This window comes from Rhipicephalus microplus, chromosome 7, assembly GCF_043290135.1.
Source record: "Rhipicephalus microplus isolate Deutch F79 chromosome 7, USDA_Rmic, whole genome shotgun sequence".
Taxonomy (NCBI): Eukaryota; Metazoa; Arthropoda; class Arachnida; order Ixodida; family Ixodidae; genus Rhipicephalus; species Rhipicephalus microplus.
In genome coordinates, this window is record NC_134706.1 from 48746397 (window position 1) to 48769610 (window position 23214).

At 44.9% G+C, this 23214-nt stretch overlaps 1 protein-coding gene across 2 annotated transcripts in view; it reads left to right on the forward strand.

The window, feature by feature from the left end:
* The window catches only part of dimm (basic helix-loop-helix family member dimmed), a 505350-nt gene that overhangs the window by 461552 nt on the left and 20584 nt on the right, over positions 1-23214 (forward strand). For both annotated transcript variants that reach the window (XM_075869121.1, XM_075869123.1), the window contains 3 exons: positions 9493-9601; positions 17482-17604; positions 20424-20694. In XM_075869121.1, coding sequence (XP_075725236.1) covers positions 17489-17604; positions 20424-20694 — 387 coding nt within the window. In that variant the 5' untranslated portion in view covers positions 9493-9601; positions 17482-17488. The remainder of the gene's footprint in view (positions 1-9492; positions 9602-17481; positions 17605-20423; positions 20695-23214) is intronic.

The window sequence follows — 23214 nt, forward strand, 5'->3', positions numbered from 1 at the left end:
GATTTTATGCTATTGATAGTACTATGAAACTTAATATCGACAGCGTAATCGTTAGTTTCTTCTACCATTGATAGCTTGATAGTGACTCAACCATTGATAGTATCTGTAGTGCCAACGATAATTCTGCATCACTACCATGAAGTCACAAGAAGTAGTTCAGACCTTGCTATCGTGCATCTAAGATAGATAAAATGGCATTATAAATGAAAAAGTCGAATACCAGGGCCCCGCCGCGGTGGTCTAGTGGCTGAGGTGATCGGCTGCTGACCCGCAGGTCGCGAGATCGAATCCCGGCTGCGGCGGCTGCCTTTTCGATGCAGGTGAAAATACTGTAGGTCCGTGTGCTCAGATTCAGGTGCACATTAAAGAATCCCAGGTGGTCGAAATTTCCCGAGCCCTGCACTATACGGCGTCTCTCATAATCATACGGATGTTTTGGAACGTTAGACCCCATATATCATCATCATCATCATCATCATCATCATCGAATACTAGGCGTGCAGCACCACGTTGATAAATGCGAGCTTTGTACATTCGTAAAATGCTTGGACGGTAACGCATGTAACCTCGTCTACAAGAGGGATCTTTAAAATGTTAGAAAAATTGCTTATCTCAGAGAAATATAAAACAAAGACTACACTAATATTGATCACGAAGTCTGCTCTGTTGTGCAGAATTACACTATCGATGTAACGTGACACTTTAAGATTATAAAATTTGTCTGCTGGGGCGCCCCATATTCTTCGCGTGGTGGTGGTGGCCCTACCAGGTTAGACGTGACATAAAGTGTAGATAACACTGAATGGGGAAAATCAAAAACATGAGGTATGCTACCGCCGTAATATCAGTTTGATAACTGCATCATGATTGGCCTATGAAAATTACCCGACGTAGAACTACCCTTATGCAATTCGAAGGTTGCGGGCTCGATTCCTGCATGCCCGCGGCAAGTTATCCTTTGATCTATTTTCATTTCTTCAAATTTACGTTACAATTACTACTGATAATATGCGCTATACTTTCCTTGGCGTTATTGCCTTTTACTTCTCATTATTACTGTGTCTAACAATCAAAAACGAGCCCTTAAGGTAAGTTCCCTTCTTTCCTTCATTCGTAGCGAGAGTCTCGTTCTGGCAGACTTGATGCCTTCAGGTAGTCTGCGAGGTATTATTTGTCAGCTGCCAGCTCGTAATAACAGCACTTGCTACGTCATGCCAAAAAGCATAAAAATGCGGTCCACATTCTCCGTCATGGCTACTGGCGCCGCTGACTGATGCTCCCACGTTTAAATGCACATGCATGCCCCATAAAGTGAACGGCGGGAAGGGCCGTGGTAGCTCAGTTGGTAGAGCATCGGAAGCTTTATTGGAAGGTCGCAGCTTCGGAATGTCGCATGTTTCCGTACACTTTTCTCTATTCACGTTCGCAGTACAACTACTACTAACAATATCCCATGTACTTTTCTTGGCACTATTCTGTTAGTTCTCATTATTAACTTGAATAAAGTGGTGCTTAAGGAAATAAACTCACCTTACCAGACTGACGAACGTGGGCGGCGGTAGCGTACTTAGATGAAAGCAGCGATAATGAAATGAAAGTTTCGGTAGTAGCGATCTTAGACATCGAAGAATATGTTTGCAGGCTTTTTGAAGCCTGCGAAAATCTTCTTGGCTGTCTAAGATCTAAAGAAAATATTGTAAAATATCTGGCATTACAGGTAATCATTTTAAAAGATTAAGACTAGACATTAAAAGCGATGCGCCTGAATTCGCGAGTAGTCCAAGCGCTTGTTTCTGGGATTTTTTATTTGTTTCTTTAATTAAAATGCGATAGCGTAGGCTACGTGAGAGCCAGCTATGACATCATTATCGCATTAATAAAGAACAACACTCAAGAGCAAGAAAAAGAAAATAAAAGAGAGTGATAAAACGAAAGAAATTGCTCAGAAGCACTGCCTACACATACGATTGCAGGCATGCTTTAATTACAGGGTATTTAATACGTAGATTACTTAGATTAGATGCATACAGTACAATACAGAGCAATGCCTACAGTGCGGTCACATGAATAACATGAATAGAGTCATTACAGATAATTTTCGATCCACTCACGTGTAAGACGACTGTCAGGCATGTTCATGTACTACACAAATGTACTAATGTCAATTATCAACAGCTCTTTCATGCGGTGAATACTAATGAACCGCAGCATAATGAGCGCGTGCTCCATCCCGATGAAGCCTAATATGCGAGCTTTTATTGAAGCAACGCTTCGGAATTTTCCGGCTTGGTGTCTTCGTATAGTAGGGAGTGAATTTTAATTTTCAGGTTGGCTCTCATTTGGTGGGTTTCATTATCAAACGAATTATATTTTCGGGATGCCGAGAGCTCTGATGTGTCGGTAGGTTACTTCTGCTATACGTGTGTTTTGCGACGTCAAAAGTTGGGTTATTCTGCTGTGTGTAGTTTCCGTTCATTGTTAATATTTATTACTTAAATCTGATAGAATCAAGGAAGCTAGGCAACCTGTGAACGAAGAATTAGCAGAAGTAGTCGCACTGTTCCCGTTGTTCGCTGAGGCAGCTTCTTCGCTCACCTCGCATAATTAGGCCATTTATTTTAGTTTTGCATTGAGAATTTGAATTTTGGTATGTTGCACATGTCTATCCCATCAAGGTATTTTATGTAATAAGTACTGAGTGACGTTAAACAGTAGCACCACATTATTTATTTATTTATTTATTTATTTATTTATTTATTTATTTATTCATTCATTCATTCATTCATTCATTCATAGATACATACATACATTCATTCATTCATTGACAGGCCATTACAAGAGTGAATTGAAACAAGGTTAGGCAAAAATATACATTACTTAAACATAATACATAAGAGAAGGCACCATCACTACTGAAACATAATTTCATAGCGCACATCAAAACGCATATAATAGATACATATTATAATTACAATGCACGTAATTATAAACGAAAGTGGAAAACTGAAGCATAAATATGGTATAACATCATTGTAAAAACACAATTTTATAGCACGCATCAGGACACGTATAATGAACATCATAACCTAATTACGAACCATAATGTATGACAACCTTTAATCAATCACTAATCAATTTTACTGCGAATTGTGAGCACACATTTTTTTTCTTGCATCTCCTGTAACTACTGTGATAATGCGCATCTCAAAAGGCTTATATTGAACCTAATTAATTGGGGGCCCTGAAATGGTTGCGCGTCTCTGACAAATGCGCCAACTTGGGCGAGCTCTGCAGCCAAGCCTTGCCGACGCGTATACCTTCGAAGAATCGTAGCTGTCGGCTTCCCAGCGAGTACGTACACATCAAAAGGTCGCCGCTGTCAAACTCCCAATTTGTTATCATCAAGCGGATCAAGTTAGTCCTCAACGTTAGCTCGCCGCTGAGAACTTCAACGCTACTCTGGTGTATCCTACGTCAATGAAATCCCCCTTCTCCTGTTGTACCCCATCAATTACAGCGAAAGCTGTTACGAGATCACAACATGGGCGTGCACTGTATTTGTTCACCGCTGCCGCTACCTGTGTCCGTGACCACCGTCTCGCCAAATGAGAGAAAAAAAAACTAATAGAAAACACCAAGGACAAAATGGGATTTGAACCCAGGTTCCCTGCGGGCCAGCACAGAGTTCTACCACTTAGCTGCGCCGGTGAAGCCTGCCTGACCGTAGGCAGGCTTCATGCCGTAAAATAATCACATTATTGTGTGTAATAAAGCGCTTTAGAACAAAACAGCTAGGCGTCACGCACAGTGAATTGCATAACGAGTGGGCCGTCGAATGGTACAACCCTGTTACAATAGCTCTAGGCATAATTATTCACCGTCGTGAGCCACAGCATCAAAATCTTGCACGAAATGATTTGCAGCTTTGTAGCGTGTACCACACTTCTGGGAAGAACGACGAAGGATGGCGTGGGGATTGTCTCCATATACTACACAAAAATTATCATGAGCTATGGTGTAGTCGATACCCTGCAAGTTTTTGTGTAGAAGCTACACTAATAGTGTTTGAAAAAGGCTCTGAATAGTTCGTGAGGATTCATTTAAATTTACCGCCAACTTTTTGGTCAATCCACCATAGTGGGTAAGATTTAACACCGAGAAACAAGCAAGCAAGCAAGGCCACTCCTCCACCTTTGGCTGTGACTGTGCTTTCGCGTTCCGCGCAGGCTTGGTGGTTTTATCAGCCTATCACATTTAGGCCTCCCTAATTAAAGCGCTACGTCACAGAAGCCGCACGTCCATGCCTTGTATGTACCCTGCTTCAGACGATGAACTATCACTGTTGTGTGCATGTGTGTGTGTGTGTGTGTGTGTGTGTGTGTGTGTGTGTGTGTGTGTGTGTGTGTGTGTGTGTGTGTGTGTGTGTGTGTGTGTGTGTGCGTGCGTGTGTGTGTGTGTGTGTGTGTGTGTGTGTGCGTGTGTGTGTGTGTGTGTGTGTGTGTCTGTGTGTGCGTGCGGGCGCGCGCGCACGCGCGTCTTCATATGAAATCATAACTGTCTTCAGTGAACAGAGGGGATCAGGGAACAGACCGGGGTGACCGACATCATAGTTGCAATCAAGAAGAAGAAATGAACATGGGCTGGGCACGTAGCAAGTAGGCATAATAATCACTGGTCGTTAAGAATAACTAGCTGGATTCCCAAAAAAGGCAAACGCACAAGGGAGACACAGGAAGTTAGGTGGACCGAAGAGAATAAATGGTTCGCAGGTATAACGAAAGCACAAGAGCACAAAAGCAGAAAGCACAAGACCGGGTTGATTCGCTGGTCATTCGAGAGGCCTTTGCCCTGCAGTGGGCGTAGCAAGGCTGTTGATGGTGGTGGCGACTTTCAGTTCTTACGGTAAATAATTATTCACGACCCAATGACGCCTCACCCCCCCCCCCCTCGTACTGCCTTTGTTCCGCGCTTTTTTTCAGTGCCACAACCAGTGAGCGACATTCTTGTTTCTTTTCTGAGCACTTCCGGACAAGCACTCACTTCCGATCTTCAGAATGCTCAGAAAACAGGTTGCTAAAAAGATAACGGGTACTGAATAGATAGGTATGATGATAGATAGGTCAAGAGCAATATCGAACGCGTATGATATCGTAGTATTTGTTAATCACGAGGTAATGGCTATTTAATTCTCAGGACAATTTAGCGAAATTTAAATGAACGAATTCATTGAATGCGGAGATGGCTTTTTTTTTTCGGGAGCAGCTGAGGCCATAGCGGCACCTGGCGGAAAAGATCTGAACCACGCGTCATTTGCTACATGGCCTCTCAGATCTGCTTCGGCAGAGCAACGAAACACGAAGTTAACCCCAGGGATGCACCAGTGCCCTTCAACGCGGATGTTGCATGTACCCGTACAGTTTCCTATAAAAATACCAAAATGAACTTAGTAGTAGCGCCTGCGAGAGCTGCGACACGTGACGCTCCAGCCAGCACGGCAATTATAGGTAATACACGGATTGAGCTAAACTTCGTTCTTTTTGCTTCGTCTGGCCTGCCTCCCCTTTGTTCAACAGTGACGCAGTTTAGCTCCGCCGCCTTCACCCTTTCTTTAGGTGCATCAATTCTAATCAGCTCACGAAGTTCCAATCTTCTCTCGGAAACAAACGCCAAAGCACAACCATAAGCAAAGCCACAAGCACGTTGAAAACCCGCAAGCACGAAGACTATAGGCAAATCCGTGCACTACACATCGCTCTATGGTAGTCGAAGAATCGCAGCGCCAGCTTTCCCTCTAGTAACTGTTGTAGGAAACTCTGGGCCACTACGAGACACATATTAGACGTCGCGAGCCTAGTGGCGCTTTGCTTTCAACGTGTTTCTCTGTCGAAACGCTAAAGTGAGTGACGTCACGACAAACGTCATTACTCATCGCGACGAAGCAGAAAGCCTGTCAGCGCTTCCCGCAAACGCCGCGGAAAGACGTTGACATACGGTTTCTCGATAAGCGTCCTCTTTTGTTTCTCTTTTTTTACAATCGCAACCGGTAATAAATTATGGAGAGATTTGTTCCGCTGGTGATTGAACCGTCCGCAGATGAAGTAGTGCGCTTTCGATTCTATTCTATCGGCGTTCTATTCGCCTATAGAGATATTCATTGCTGAATCCGTTCATGTTCATGGAGTAAACCCGGGTCAGAGGAACAGCAGGGAGCGTGTTTGAAGGGAGTGAAAGAACGGACTAGTGGGGAGCGGGGAAGGGTGTAAATTAATGGCACTCGCACAGTCATTCGTCGGAAACCGTTTCGGTTGGGGAAATGGTATTCATGAGGCGACCGCAGCGTCATTGTGGAACTTCGCGGTCCGAACTCCGGAGGTCTTCGTGAATAATGAATACGAAGGTCATGACACTATGATGAAGCGATCGTGGCGAATAGATCCAGCGCGCTCTGGGACACGTAACGAGAAAAGGAAGAAAGTGGTGTTAAAACAAGGCCGTCGGTAATGGTTTATGCGAGTGTAGTACATCGTGCTTTAGTCCTGTACGGTGTTCTGTTGAAGAAGGTGATCATACTGGAAGTCTCTCGCGGGGAGTAGTTCCTACGCCATAGCAGAAATGCGGTTAGTGAAACGAAAAAGAAAAAAAAAGGTCAGAAGGAAGAAATGAGCTAATCTGCATGTTAATGGCGCCTGAAGCGTGTACGAAGTGACAGTGACTCCATGTCTTTGTTCTTTTTTTTCTGTTTATTTTTCTTCCTAATCAACAAGCAGGCAGAAGACGAGATAGATAGATAGATAGATAGATAGATAGATAGATAGATAGATAGATAGATAGATAGATAGATAGATAGATAGATAGATAGATAGATAGATAGATAGATAGATAGATAGATAGATAGATAGATAGATAGATAGATAGATAGACAGACAGACAGACAGACAGACAGACAGACAGACAGACAGACAGACAGACAGACAGACAGATAGATAGATAGATAGATAGATAGATAGATAGACAGATAGACAGATAGACAGACAGACAGACAGACAGACAGACAGACAGACAGACAGATAGACAGACAGATAGATAGATAGATAGATAGATAGATAGATAGATAGATAGATAGATAGATAGATAGATAGATAGATAGATAGATAGATAGATAGATAGATAGATAGATAGATAGATAGATAGATAGACAGACAGACAGACAGACAGACAGACAGACAGACAGACAGACAGACAGACAGACAGACAGATAGATAGATAGATAGATAGATAGATAGATAGACAGATAGACAGATAGACAGACAGACAGACAGACAGACAGACAGACAGATAGACAGATAGATAGATAGATAGATAGATAGATAGATAGATAGATAGATAGATAGATAGATAGATAGATAGATAGATAGATAGATAGATAGATCCTCGCGTGTCGGTATTGTGAAATCCCACCAGGGGGTGAGAATCTCGCGGACAGATATTTTGTTTTATTCGTAAATACCGCAACATACCGCGCGCCAGTCACGATAAGATGTCATCACAATTCAACTTTACGCTCACAAAAATTGAGATGGGTAGAGGAGTGACGGTGGCCTGCGAACTCCGAGTAACGTTTCTAGACAGTCGTAACCAGTAATTGAGCAAAGCTTTAATCAACCGTCGGGATTAAACCAACGATAAACACGGCGGCGGCATGTTTCTCTTTCGCTGAATTATCTGTTCGTAGTGCTCCAGTGGTGCGTGCAACGAGAGTATATCTAAGAGATACCCAAAATGCAACGGCGGCTTCCAGAAGACCCCGAAGCGATGGAAGGCTCTCGCCAACGACTACGTGTCCGTATATGGGTGGTTCGAATGCTTGGTTACGCCGCAAGTTTTTTTTTTTTTTTCTCTCTGAAGTTTGGACATGGGCGTCGCGTTTGTGGCTATCTGGGGTTTAATTCGAACATTTCGGTTTTGCGACAAATAAAGATTTTGATTTGATTTTGATTTGATTTCAGTGCGAAAAAGCAATTCAGAGAAACACCGTAGGATCCTCTAGATAAAGCCAGGCAACAACCTTGAAGAAGCCTAGATCCTGCGTCACCCAAGTCCAACCTAGAAGCAGCCACATTATTCTTCAGAATCATCTGCTTTCTATGTTTCAAGCACGGCATGCAAGTTCGTCAGTTTTTATTGCGATAGCTAATATATTGACATTCTCGGCTGGATTTTGCCGCCGGCTTCGCCGTCACTCGCGGTATATGTATACCCTTATATATATATATATATATATATATATATATATATATATATATATATATATATATATATATATATATATATAAATCATTCCCTGATGAAGGGAGGACCCCTCCTGAAACTGTTGGGAAATAAATATATTTATCCTTGTTGACAACGCTCCCCTTGTGCCATATCCCATACCTTCACAAAGACTAACTGGCCCATTGAATTATTACTCCCACTATATATATATATATATATATATATATATATATATATATATATATATATATATATATATATATATATATATATATATATATATATATATATATATATATATATATATATATAGTGGGAAACTCATGACTTTCCAATTCCAATTCGCTCATGACTTTCCAATTCGTTACTATATCGCGTTCATTGCTTCACCTTTGCGGCTGAGCTGTGTTTTTTTTTTTTTCACTTTCTAAACAACGCAAGCTCGTTGGATGATAGTGAGGGCTGTTGCAACGAAGTCACACAAGTGCGCTTGTCTTCACGTATCCGGTAGCGTGATTACCTGTTCGACAGTCTTCACTGTAATACACGCATGATTTCTTTATATTTCGCCTTTGCTGTGCAGTTAAGTTTCTGATATCAGTAATATTTTCTGGGGTTCTACATGCCACAATCCCGACGTGATTATGAGGCACTTTGTTATGAAGGGTTCCCGAAATTTTGATGATGTGATACATTTTAACGTGCAATGTCATCGCATAGTACACGGGCTTCTAGCGTTGGTTGTGTTGGTTAAAGGACAGCTAGTGTTGGCCAGCCTTTGGTAGTCTCGGCTGAGGCACGACACTGTTGCCAACTGTATGCTAAGTGATGTTCATTATCACCTAACTCTAAGCTAATGTTCATGATAACTAATCGATAATAATAGCAGCTAAGTATAACTGGCTGTATCTGTAGTAATCATGATACAGGTGTAAAAACATGATTAAAATGAATGAAAAGTTCTCGCTTGTTGGGACAGAACAAGTGACCGTTTAGTAATATTAGCTGTCGGCAGCAATGTTTTTGTTTAATTTTAACACTGTGATTTAGTGGTGTACCAATGTTCATGCGTTAGATTTGTTGCTTATCGTTCGATTGATTGATTAATCGATCGATCAAATAATCGTCACGGATAATTTGTTGCTACTGGAATGTCGTTTTTTGCAATGCCTATCACTCGCTTAATCATCTTCTCTCTCCGTGTTTTTTTCTTCTGCGCAGGTGCGAAGTCCGAGCGGCCCGCGCCACTTACCGCCACCTACCGGCCGTCTCCGGCCATACACGAGGCTGCCACGTGAAATGTCCTCGTGACGTCATCACCACTTTCTAGGTATGGTATCTTTGTGACCGTTGGTATGCACTGCTCGCCCTAGAATTTATCTGGGTTATTTCTTCAATTTACTTACTTGAGGGCCTCCGAAGGAGACGTTGCATAAAGGGTGGGATAACATATTTTCACATTATTTACGTATGTATAATTTCATGTTGGTCAATTACACGTTGTTGAAACAAGCACAGCCAGGAGGTAAAGACAACGATTTCAGTAGGAAGGCCCGCTTTTGAACTTCATCTTGAATTTGATTTGTTGATGTGCGCAAGCTTCAGCAGGTCTCCAGAAGATACTTTGCGCAAATCCAATTCTGGATGTGAGACCAAACACAGCGTAATACAGATATAAAAAAAAAGCTCACTGTTCGCATGAGTTGGGAATCGTTGACGGAAATAGCCGCGGAGATGAAGTAACACGAAGGCCCACCTAGCACAGTCGGTACAGCATGAGACTCTCAATCTCAAGGTCGCGGATTCGGACCCCACGTTGGGCGCCAAATGTGAGCAAGCTTCAAGACACGTGGTCAGACGGAAGCCTCAGAGAGAACAACCGGGCATCAACGAGCAAAGTACAGTTCCTGGCCGAATGTCCAGGCCTGACCAGGGGCGTAGACAGGGGTTGGAACACCAGGCCCGTGACCCCCCCCCCCTTAGATACTCTTTTTGGCTGTGACATACAGAGCGAAAATGACCATTTCAAAGGGGTTCCCTCCCCAAAATTGAGAAGATGCCTCCCCCCCCCCACCCCGAAAAACATTTCTAGGTACGCGCCTGGGCGGGACTGACGGGCTTCCTCGTCAAGGTGAAGCGTGAGTGTCGAGTGTCAGCGTGACCCAGTATAGGAGTGGTTCCTGCTATGTCCTGGTGACGGCCATGCTTTTACACATTGTTCTGAAAATTTACTCATTAAACACGGAGCACTTCAGGGGGGGGGGGGGAGCTGTTTTATGCTGGCGTCGTCGCTAGGCGTCACTCAGGCAAAACCGCATAGCCAAATGTCGCATATTGAGCGTGCGTCCGCGCCAAGAATACTTCGTCCTCCTATTCTTCGAGCGCCTCGGTAATGACTTCAACGCGAATCTTCCTCCCTTTTGTTCTCGGGTGCCTTGATTACGCTATTGACGCAGGTAAAACTACTTAGAAGGACTGAACGCTTGGCGAGTTGGTAATTTATAACTACAAACTATTTGTAACTGCTTGTTGATAAAGCTACTTTTAACATAGCTTGCCGTAGTATATCGAGTGCGCCACGTTTCAATGTGAAGTCTTCTTTTTATCCTTCTTCGAGCAACTTGATCATATGTAAAGGGCGGAAATTACAATTATGGCCGTAGGGAAATGCGTCTACACAAATCACACATGAGAAGTGAAAAAAGAAAAAAAAGCGAGAAATAGAAAGGGCGAAAAAGAAAAGAAAAAAATGGGAAAAAAGACAAAAATAAGTAGAAATAGATAAAAGGTACAGAAGGAACTGGAAAATACAACGGGAAAGTAAAATAGTAGGGGAAGGGACAGAAAACCGAGGGGAAAAGAAGGAGGTTGTCCAGCTCTGCAATTATTTCAGACTCAATTGGCACCTCTTGGGCGAAGCTAGCCGAATTTTCGGCCTTTTTTTTCTCAATCTGGCCGCTCTCGATTGAAAATCTTGTGGGACAGCAATACGAAAATTCGTCACAATGTGTTAAAGGTTTTTCGAAACAACCAAACGTGCAAGAAAGTGTTGGAAATTAAAGGTCACGGTAACACATTGCAACGGCGAGCAGTGGTGATAGACAAATGGCATAAAATGAACGGAATTCATTTGTTGAATCGCTGAGGCGTGATTGGATGTCCGCTGCGGCGGTGTAACGGTGACGGTGCTCGGCTGCTTACAGGAAGGTCGCCGGTTCGAACCCCGACCGTGGCGGTCGCTTTTCGACGGAGCCGAAATAATAGACGTCCGCGTACTGTGGTATGTCGGTGCACGCTAAAAGAAACACCATGTGGTCGAAATTTGGGCAGCCCTCCACTATGGCGTGTCTCTATAGGTTTCGGCACGTAAAAACCCAGATATTATAATATTGTAACTGTATAAAATGTTACGATCTTATGATTTTCTATTGCTGGCTGGATGGCAGTCAGCTCCCCCACATAGACTACGATCGACGTTAGAGCATCGAAGGAATAATTTTAGTCGAAGTAATCAGAGCAATGATGGAAAGCAACTGTATAAAAAAAAACCTACTAAACCTTCCGGGCGACTCGGTACAATGATCTTGGAACTTAAAACAGCTCTAAAGATATGAGAAAACATTGCAAGTCATATACTAACTACAGGCACGAGTGCCTGTACCTTTCCTCTGTGTTTTAACTAGTTTTTCGCATTTTCACTATCTTATAGTTAAGTACGCGTACGTGATAACTTTTGGACGTTTCGCATACTTCCCGCGCACTTACAAAGTCCGTTGAAAATACAGAACATACCAAATTTCAATGCTTCTCTATGAACGTAATGAAAACTAACCCCTAAAACGTTTCATGCATGTCTGGACGCTGTTTACCTTCGACTACAAAGAGTGGGGCACCTTTGATATTCCGAAGAAACACATTCGTTTCCAAGTTTTACCACGTACACATACAGTGCTGCGAGGCGGAAGCCGGCGACGGTTTATCCCATCCATCTTGTCCCATAGATTTACTTGTAGCGAGCGGGCCTGTACAGCGAAAGAGCGATCTTCGGAAGCAATTCACTATCTCGAGCCTAGCACACGGCCTTCGAGCAAAACAGGGGCACATCTTCTTCCAATTGGCAGTCCATTGTTAAGAGGAGTAGACGTGAAAAAAAATGAAAAAAACCCCCGACGAGCAGCTTTCGATTATGTTGACCCCCCCCCTTCCCTCTTCCCCGTTTATCCACTCTCCCGCCACTCTCTCATCGATTCGAAGCGAAGCGGACAAAGTGCGCTGCAGAGGCAACAGATGACGCCTCGATCGCCGCAACTTCATCCATCACGTGGCGGCCCAAATGTTTGCCAAGCGCTAACCAACAGGCGTGCCGAAAGAACTTGGCGTCGCCGCCAAGGGAAAAAAAAAAAAAAGATGGCGCAACCGTCGCGCTAGGCTTAGCATTCGTGCGCGCTTCAAGCCATGCCGTTATGTGAGTGTAAACACTGAAACGCTGCCGATGGGGAGAGGAGAAGGGCGGGCTAGGACGCGACTGACCACGTCGCCCGCCGGTACAGCTTCGATATGGGTACAAGCTATACCGAGGCCATTTTCGATTAGTGCGTGCCCAGTCGGTGCGTCCTTCGTGCGATCGAGGTGCCGGTTCGGAACATGCGCGGCGTAGGAGATGCCGGAAGTTTGGAGCAGACGACGCTGCCTCAGTGAGGAGCAGACGATGTTCTTTTTTTTTCTTTTTAATGGCTCAGAAACACTGCCCCTTGTACTGCAAGCAGCGGCGAAAAAAGGAACGTCTATTACTGGGTGTATAAGAATCTTATACCGAGGAAAACGGTTAAGTAATCCTCTATAATAAGCGAATATGCGTCACGTGCATACAGCCCTACTAATGTTCGCTCAAGCAGCAATAGTGAACTTTGATTTTATGGCCGCGGGTGCGATTGCTGGTGCAGTGCTCGGCTCTTACAACGTTCTACGGGCTATACGCTCTTAACGCGAAGGGACTGTGCAAAAAGAGCACCTTTCCCCGGGTCGATTGCATTCTCTTACACGATAGTTTTGTAGAGTTACGCGATATCGCATCCGAAAGAGTGATCTACCAGCCTCGATTCGTATAATGCTACAATTTTGTTTTGTCGACGATGGGTCTCGAGGATCCCCAAAAATGACTTAGCAATCCCCCGTTTACGAACCACTGGCCAAGAGCACTACAGTTGCCGTTTCAAGACAGAACTCCTTCGACAGGAACGAAATGAACGAAATTTTTAAATCAATGGGAAGCGGCCCAAAATACACGTCAGCAATGACTCATACATAACTACCGATTGGTCACAAGACTTCGATGGAACTGGACAAGGAATTACGATTCCACCCGGCCGTTCCGATAGGTCGCTCTGTTGTTTGCTAAAGAGAATACCGGAAGCTATAAGCGCCACCGTTTCCATTGTTAATTCACTATCTCGTTCCGGTGATCGTGCTTCCTATCGACCCTGCTTCCGGTGCTTAGCCATTCCGTCTTATCTACCGGAAAGCAGCAGACGACAAAGGGTTTGGACGGAGCAGACGACGTTGTCGCAATTTGGGAGACACGGCCAGAAGTATAAATGGCAGAGCACGTCCCCCGGAGAGCTGTTCCTCATTGGACGCTTGTAAACAGTCTTTCCTCTTGATCGACGACGTCGTCTGGACCCCACCGCGCTGCGTCTGTCGTGGATGAATACCCGTATTGCCCCTTGGAGACAAGTGTCCGAGGGGGCGTTTGGTGTAATCCTCGTTGCCTCCCGCCTCGTGCAAGCCGTGTGTGTGCAACTTGACGTGGTCAGTCTTTACGGCTGCCGGTGCTTTGTCGAGACGACAGCGAGGTTTTGTTGGTACTACAGGAAAGATGCTATAAAGTAACACCGGATAATTTATATAAAACGCCGAAATTTGCAATATGGGGGCTACAATAGACGAAAAATGCCCGAAAATTACTGTCACCAACGTATGACTGCTTGTTAAAACAGTGGCTAAATCGACAGCCCCTGTTGAAGCATATTTCAAGGCCTGTAGTCAGAAATTTATTTTTAGAATAGAAGGCAACTTGCGAAGGCCTTGACTATTTGAGAGAAACAGCTTTTTTCATTACTTGTTTTTTGAAAAACGCCTCCCATGAATGGGGGCTGGAAGGGGGCGGAGCCCTTAGTTACGCCCCCCCCCCTTGCTATGGGCCTGGCCTCATATATTACCATATGAAGGGTAGCAAATAGAGGATTTTATGAAAGCATATTTGGGACGTTGTCTATCGACTTAAATTTAAGGATTGTTTACTAACGTTCAGTAAGTCAACATGACGGACTGTAGCCATGAGACGAAGCGAAATGAGTGCGTAGTTATGAAAAAAAAACAACTCTTGGCCGGTGGCACACCGAACGCACAAGGTATACTCGTCTCGTGAAATATTCAATGTTTACGAGATGAGACAATGGGAACTCTTTTCAAATTCATTAATATGGCTTTATTGTCTGCATACTACTTCAATGTGTAGCTCAAGTTTCCCGCCGCTTTGCTCTCGCCCTCCTCAATCAATTTTTATGGCTCCTTTTGTTCCTGCTACTATCACCTGCACCCCTTGAAGGAACCCTGGAACACTTTTCCAGCAAAACGCCGAATGGCTTCTTTGAAAGAGCTCATCGCCTCACGAATCGACTGCCGCAACAATCTTTATAATGCGTCAAGTACAAACGGAGTTGCACGGGATTGTTTCATGCTCAGTGGGCCTTCTCTCTCTCTCTCTCTCTCTCCCGTTGTACTAGCGAGAGCGCTCAAAGCTATGGAGAGACGCGGAGGACAAAGGACGGGAAGATGCGTTATTAAGTCACCTCGATCTGTCGGCAAGAGTCATCACCTTGAGCACTTTCTTTTCTTTCTTCTACAGCGAAAGCTGTTATGAGATCACAACTCGGGTTACGCGCAGTTGTCCGCCGCCGCCGCCGGTGGCCGTAACCACATCGCGTGACATTGGAAAAAGAAACCTAGCACCAAAGACACAGTGGGGCTCGAAACCCTTTCAACAATCAATGTCGACTTAATAATTGCCTTTAGTGCCTCTGTAAGGACGATAGTCGTTTTTTGGGTACTTCAACGCAAGAAATTTTGTATTTCTTTTTTTGCTGTCTGTCTGTCTGTCTGCCTGTTACCAGAAACAATTCAGCCACCCGGCGAAAGTTTAACCACTTCCGCAACGCCCAACCATCTTGATCTGGTGGCTGCGTTCATACTCGTGAACACCGTCGATCAATAAGCGAATATCACGCATGCCTTAGGCACAATATCAATACGCAAGTATTACGTGGTGTGTTTCTTTACTATCAAATGCATAGATACGTAACTTTACACCCTACACGAATTACGTGTTTCCTGCGCTGCGCTGAAAAAGCGCTCTGTCAATCACATGGTGCTGCCACCTGCCAGTGGCTCTGGGTGCTGTGCAAGCTCCTAGTTCCCGACATTACTGCCAGATTGCCTCCAGAAAGAACTCTCGTCTTTAGACGACATTTGCTGCAGAACACGCAAATAAGCGGCCTTTTTTTCTTTCTTCGAACACGTGGCTTACTTACAGTGTGATCGCTTCGTGAACGCGGACAGGTGGCGGCATCCCGTGGTGGCCGTCAGCGATGACTATGCAGCTCACGATTATCTAACCAGCCAATAGCCGCGAACTTCGTGTTTATGGCGTCATTTGTCGAGAGGAGAGGGAACGAGTTCCAGTTTTACTTCGAGAATCGATTGTGAATTCCAGGCTGCATGCTGCTCCATAATGTTTGGCTCGCGTGTTTTCATGCGCCTCAACTACCGATCGGCAGGGTTTCCGAACCATGCCGCAAAGTGTTGCAGGCCCAGAAAACACGGAAATCGCGCGAATGTTCGGCTGCTTAGAGCACTACAAGCTGCGCGTGACATTTTACGGACTTTAGTGGGCACTTCGCAAATATTCAAAAGAAAGAATTCACGGCATAGCGGGCGCTTCCCAACTCTATACTTGCTGCAAACATTCTGGGATAGCTTGAAATGATCGAGGTTATGCGCAGAAACGTTCCTCTCTTTACGGCACGCTTCGAGGCGATGTGCCCGGGGCTCTATTCCGGCAAGTTCAACTCTCGAAGGTGAAGCTCAATCGTGTTTTATTTTTTTTTCTTTGAGATTGTAAACTGTTGAGCGCAAATGACGAACAGATGAGAACTCACAGAGCATACTAGGAACGTGAAAATAATTGTCAATGCGCTTGCGCGTGCTGGCTCTTCGAGGCGTATATCTATCATCATCATCATAATCATCAGCCTGACTATGTCCACTGCAGGACAAAGGCCTCTCCCATGTTCCGCCAGTTAACCGGGTCCTGTGCTTGCTGCTGCCAATTTACACCCGCAAACTTCTTAATCTCATCTGCCCACCTAACCTTCTGTCACCCCCTAACCCGCTTGCCTTCTCTGGGAATCCAGTTAGTTACCCTTAACGACCAGCGGTTATCCTTTCTAAGCGCTACATGCCCGGCCCATGTCCATTTCTTCTTCTTGATTTCAGCTATGATATCCTTAACCCCCGTTTGTTCCCTAATCCACTCTGCTCTCGTCTTGTCTCTTAAGGTTACACCTACCATTTTTCTTTCCATTGCTCGCTGCGTCGTCCTCAATTTAAGCTGAACCCTCTTTGTAAGTCTCCAGGTTTCTGCTCCGTAGCTAAGTACCGGCAAGATACAGCTGTTATATACCTTCCTCTTGAGGGATAGTGGCAATCTACCTGTCATAATTTGAGAGTGCTTGCCAAATGTGCTCCACCCCATTCTTATTCTTCTAGTTACTTCAATCTCGTGGTTCGGTTCCGCGGTTATTACTTGCCCTAAGTAGACATAGTCTTTTACAACTTGAAGTGCACTATTGCCTCTCTGGAAGCGCTGCTCTTTTCCGAGGTTGTTGTACATTACTTTCGTTTTCTGCAGATTCATTTTAAGACCCACCTTTCTGCTCTCGTTGTCTAACTGTGTATCTATAGGATATACAGTTAGACATAACTTGTATATCTACAGGACAACTTTTTTGACAATAAATTTGCGAGCTTATCGCGTAATGTGTGTATCGTCCTCTGTGCCGTCCAAAATTACAAACTATAACTAGCCCAGTAAATGAATTCTCTGAAGGTTCATTTAGTTGAAGTGTCGCTGCTTGCCGTTTACGCCCGCAGGGAGGTCATGGTGAGGTCTCGAGGCGAAGACACGGCGGCTCACGAAGAGGATCCGCTGGGTGCTGAGGACTGGCCCGACGAGGCGCGCCAGCCCGACCGGAAGAGGCCCAGGCCGGACTCCAGGTACGGCCACCATGGAGGACTTCAAAGAAAAGTGGTTAAGTGGGCTTGTTGGTGCGTACGCATGGTTTTTCAAACGGCGCAGAAACGGGACGGCGATAATAAGCCACAACGCTGGCATGCGTTGTCTGAGCCTGTTTCCACAGCGCAAATCGACTCTGCGCAAATAGACCTGATAGTGCCTACAGGCGCTAAGGAGAAGGTCACAGTGCCTGTGCCATGTGGTCTATATTCCTCGTGTCCCGTTTCGGCGCGGTTTGAAAAGCTATGCTCACCCTGATGAGTTGCGCACGTATGTGCAACACCTTAATGCACGATTCAGGGGATTCGTGATCGTCACTCATGCATCTCCGCAGCGATTACGTCAAACAGCTGCGAGTTCCACAATCCCGGTCACATCAAGTTCGGCAGATGGTGTAACTATTGCGGCAGTTATAGCCTATATTAGATGCGGAGCATCTTATACTCGCGCCTTGTAGTGCGCCGTCCGCACCGCTTCTCGAACATTCGACAGCTGACGCGCGCGCATGCGCCGTCACGCCGTCGCCCACTCTTCCACCATCTGTGCATCCCTTCCTCCTCTACACACCGCGCGCGCTTCACTCCTCCACCATCTGTGCACCCTTCCTCCTCTACACACCGCGTTCGACATCTACAATTCTCCTGATTCTCCAGTGGACGCGCATGTGGCGTCGCGCTTCGAGAACATTCAACAGCTGACAGTGCATGCGCCGTCGTGCTGTATATATACTCAAGGTCGGCGCTCGCTCGCTCAGTTGCCGCTCGTCGGTTGGTTTGTACGGCGCGTCGACGTCCAAGGTCGCGGTGAAATGAATTCCAACGAATCCACAAACACAATGATCGACGTCCCTTCGACCAGCGCCGCCCTTTCGCATACGTGTGTACGTGTTCACTCATTTAACACCCCCTCCTACAACCACGTTAACCAATTTAGCCATCGACCCAAGTAAGTCGCAATTTAACACCCCATTTCACAACCACGTTAACCATTTTAGCCATCGACCCAAGTAAGTCGCACTTTAACACCCCGTTAACCAATTATATGGTCCGCATCCTCCTCAGTGTTCCCCCGAGGGAAGCTGCGGGCAATTTTTTTTTTTTCGGGGATTCTCAGATTTACAATTGAAGAGTGCCAGTATCCCCCACAAGACAGGTATTTTGCAGCTACATCTTACCGATAGTTCCCTCTTGTTTGGGAGCGTAAAGCCTTACGAAAAAGGTTCATCTCAGTGAGCCGTGGAGAGAAAATAGATGGGTTCGACATGAAAGTAACCAACATTGCAAAGTACGCCAGAGAACACACGTACGTTAAAAACATTTTAGTCGAAATCAAGAAGAAGAAATAGGCGAGGACAGGGCATGTCGCGAGAATGCAGTATAACCGCTGATCATTATGAGTGACGGACTGGATTACAAACGAAGGTGAATGAGCGAGAGGCAGACAGAAACTTAGTTGGGCGGATGAGATTAGGAAGCTTGCGAGGATATTGTGGCCGCAGCAAGCACAAGGCTGGTTACATATAGGTGAAACCTAGCAGGGGCTCTTGCTTTGCAGTGGTCGTAGTCAGGGTAATGATGACGAACCTCCATACGTCCTTTCGTACGAAGCAACACGTCTGTTTTCTTTAGTTTTTTTTTCTTCTTTTTTATGGCACCTTCAAGGTGACACCGGCTTTTCGTTCTCGCTTAGCCAACGAGGCATTAACTGCACAATAAATAGGGGCGGGTGGGGGGGGGGGGTATTTGCAAAGTACATGGTGCAGAAGGACCCCAGATGTTTGAACAAGCTACACTCTAACACGACATAATTCACGAAGCCTTGAGCACGAGAGAAGCTGAGTAGAGGGAGTTCACGTGTGCTTCTTTATCTTTCGCTCTTTCTTCAATGTATCCAGCTATGTATTGCACCAGTCAATGCTGTCCTTCGGTTTATACTTCGCCCCTTTTCTATCACGTCTCTTAGTCTGTTTTCTTTTTTTCTTTCTTTTTTATGCACCAGTGTTAATCAAAGCTGTATGAGGAAACAAAGAAGGAAGGGGATGTTTTAATTATGATACAACATTGCTTCTCGTAAGGTTTAACTTAGCGCCGAAGTCTCGAATTTTACCGGAAGTAGCAGCTGTTATAGTTAAACCGGCAAGTGCCTAAGGTAAACGTGCGCTTGTTTTGTAAGTCGGACTCCCTGTTGGGAAACAGCTGAGGAGGAAATGAAAAGGCATTAAAAAGAAGAGAAACTTTGGTGAAATCGCCATGTAGAAACGTTCAACGTGTGCAGTTTTTGCCTCTTCCACAGCGTCTTACTGTTTTACAAAGTGCCAGCTGACTAAGGAAGTAGTGCTGCAATTGTTGAATCTCATTGCTTCAATTATCTATCTATCTATCTATCTATCTATCTGTCTGTCTGTCTGTCTGTCTGTCTGTCTGTCTGTCTGTCTGTCTGTCTGTCGATAGATAGATAGATAGATAGATAGATAGATAGATAGATAGATAGATAGATAGATAGATAGATAGATAGATAGATAGATAGATAGATAGATAGATAGATAGATAGATAGATAGATAGATAGATAGATAGATAGATAGATAGATAGATAGATAGATAGATAGATAGATAGATAGATAGATAGATAGATAGATAGATAGATAGATAGATAGATAGATAGATAGATAGATAGATAGATAGATAGATAGATAGATCATCACGACGACGGCGGCAATTCAGTGATGTGTCAATGTAAGCCCCATACATGAGCATTATGGCAATCAAAACGTCGTGTTCGATTGGCCACTGTCTCTCGCAGATCTTCCAGCAACCTGGCGAACGACATCTCGGATGGCGCGCGCTCTGATTCGTCCTCGTCCCAGGGGGGCGGGGCGACGAGCGACTCGCCTCCGCCTCCACCCACAGACGGCGCCACCCGACGAAGGCCGCCACCAAGTGCCGCTGGCGCTGCCCCTACCGGTGGCAGGCGGCGGCGCAGCGCCCTTTCGGCCAGAGAACGCAACTTGCGACGCCTCGAGAGCAACGAGCGAGAGCGCATGCGCATGCATTCGCTCAACGATGCCTTCCAGGTACGCGCTGTAGTCTATGCTAGGCATACAGTTTCCCAATATACTCTAGAGGGAACTCTGGCGCTAGTGTTTATGGGAGCTGCGACGCACGGCGTTTCAGCGAGCATGGGAATGGTGGGTAGTACACACATTGGTCTAATTTTTGTACTTCCGGCCTGATTCTGGCTCCGTGTGTGTTCGTGTGGCTTTGAGTTGTTTTCTCACGTAACAAAAATCATCAAATGTTCAGCGGGTGTGTGCCACCCCATTATATTTTTTAGGCTTACCTTCTCAAATTGAGTAACGAAGTTCAAAAGGGTTCGTTCTTTCTTTTGAAACGAAACGGAAACACAGCAATAAACAGGGTCACTGTGAACAAGGCTCCTGTGTGGGGAGCCGAAGCGTCTTTTTAAGTTTTGTGTATTTCACCTTGGTCAGCGTTTTTGTTTTTGTTATTTTGCACTAAGCAATAAACGAAGCCGCAAGTACGATTCGCCGCCGGCAAGTACGAAGACTAGGCAAATGTGTGTACTACCCATCATTCCCATGGTCGCTGAACGATCGCAGCGCCAAAATCCTCTCTAGTTAATTTTAGGAAACTAAAGGATGTTAGGCACGCATACGACGTGCCGGGGGAACTGAAAGGTTGTACTCTGGCATTCAGCGTGCCCTATAGCATCTATTCCATTACGCTGACGCATCGTATAACAGGGAAAAAACTCCAGATCAGTTTTCACCGCGTGGGTTTTCATAACCGACAGCCCTCGCCTGAAGTTCAGTCCGTGTATAGTCCGGGAACGAATTCTGAAGGCACTGAACTCTGATACGGGGGCCAAACGACCCTTGCTTGGAAAAGCTGTTCAAGAACTTGAAAAAAAGATTATTTAGATTGACACAAACCTGCGTTATTGAAGCTCATGCCTAAGCCATTGTTGAATTTGATAGATTTCTGAACTACATGTATATTAGCTCAAAAATGGTCCTTATGAGCAGCGTTACTTTTTCGTAAGGCATTTTACGCATGAGGAATATTAATCGTCCTGGTTTTGTCTGGGCACGAACCTTAAGTGTAAAAAATTGTCAGCAACATAAGATCACAACATGCCCATACTTCCAGAAAAAATCCTATGCGACAACAAACATTCAATGAACAGGAACTCTGTTCAAAAAACAGAGTTGAATCAACGGGGAAACTTCAACACGATGCTGGTCATTTCAGAGATGCTTAAATTGTGAAACATGCCCCTTTGCCCTAGGAGCCCTCTTAGTTGACCCTTGATATTCGTTGGACGAAAAAAAGCCCTCAGGGTTGCTGACCTTTCGTTCTTTTCTTTTGTCTGAATATTATTTTTAGGTGGACCACTATGGCCATGGGCCCCTTTGTTAGTTAAGCTGAAATATTTTATCGACCTTGTGAATGCTCGGCAAACATGCTTTCGCTCGGCTTTTCCGGGAAGATGATATTTAAAGAAATATGAGTTATTTTCGTTTTTTCCTAACCCGCCTTGATTTATAGTCGAGTCGACTTTAGCAAACGGTGGTGATTTCTCCTCGAAGGCGCATGCACGCAAGCCTGCGCCAATAGGCGTGCACTCCGGATTGACGTCATGAACCGCAGGGCCTCTGACTCCGCCATCATAGTGTTCATATACAGACTCTAGAGGAAAATGTGGGCCAAAAAACCTTTAACCACCAAAGCACTGACATGTTTGAACGTTGTCATTGTTTCTATTACAATACTTTAAAGAAGCGCTGAGTATAGCATTTTAGAACACTGAAATTCTCGGAGCAAAAATCATAAACAAGTGTGTTCACGTAATATAAGTGGACACATTATATGGGATGCTGATATCAACTACGTTTAGGAAAGATACCAATCGCCATTTATGCAATTTACCACGCACGAGAAGGAGCGTTTGCAGATTTGTTGACTAGGTGGCGCCACCATCGTTGTACCGTATCATGTACCGTTAGCATATTAAAATTTGAGAGCGTGGCCGGCTGACTCGTATATTTGTAGTCCGTGTTTTTGTTTTTTGTTGCCCCAAGCCAACAGCTGTTCTTTATGTGACATCTTCTTACTGTGATGCAACACTGATGCATTAAACAGAAAAAAAAATGCCAGGAGTTATCGCAGCAAGCCGTGCCGAGTGCGAATGATCGTCACCCGAAACCTAGCATCGTTCCATCATGGCGGCACCCGAGTGGTTATAGGTTTAAATACATGGGCCCTCTGAGGATTTGTGGATGTACTTATTGGTCCACATGCTTCTCGCCGCTTGCGTGTTAGGATTTCCGGAGACGTATGCTGATGTAAAACGATGGTCGCGACACCTGCTCACGCAGTTCTTAGTCAGAGACGCACAGAATTAATGGCGGACACTCGTAGGTCTTATTTAACTAGATACTAGCGTAAAGCATGCACATTGAAAGATTCAGTAACTCACACTGCTTTCATCATATTTATGACGCAAGTGGAAAAAGTTTGAATGCATTCTATTTGGAGAAAGTGACGCGAGATGTCACTTTAACTTACGCTGA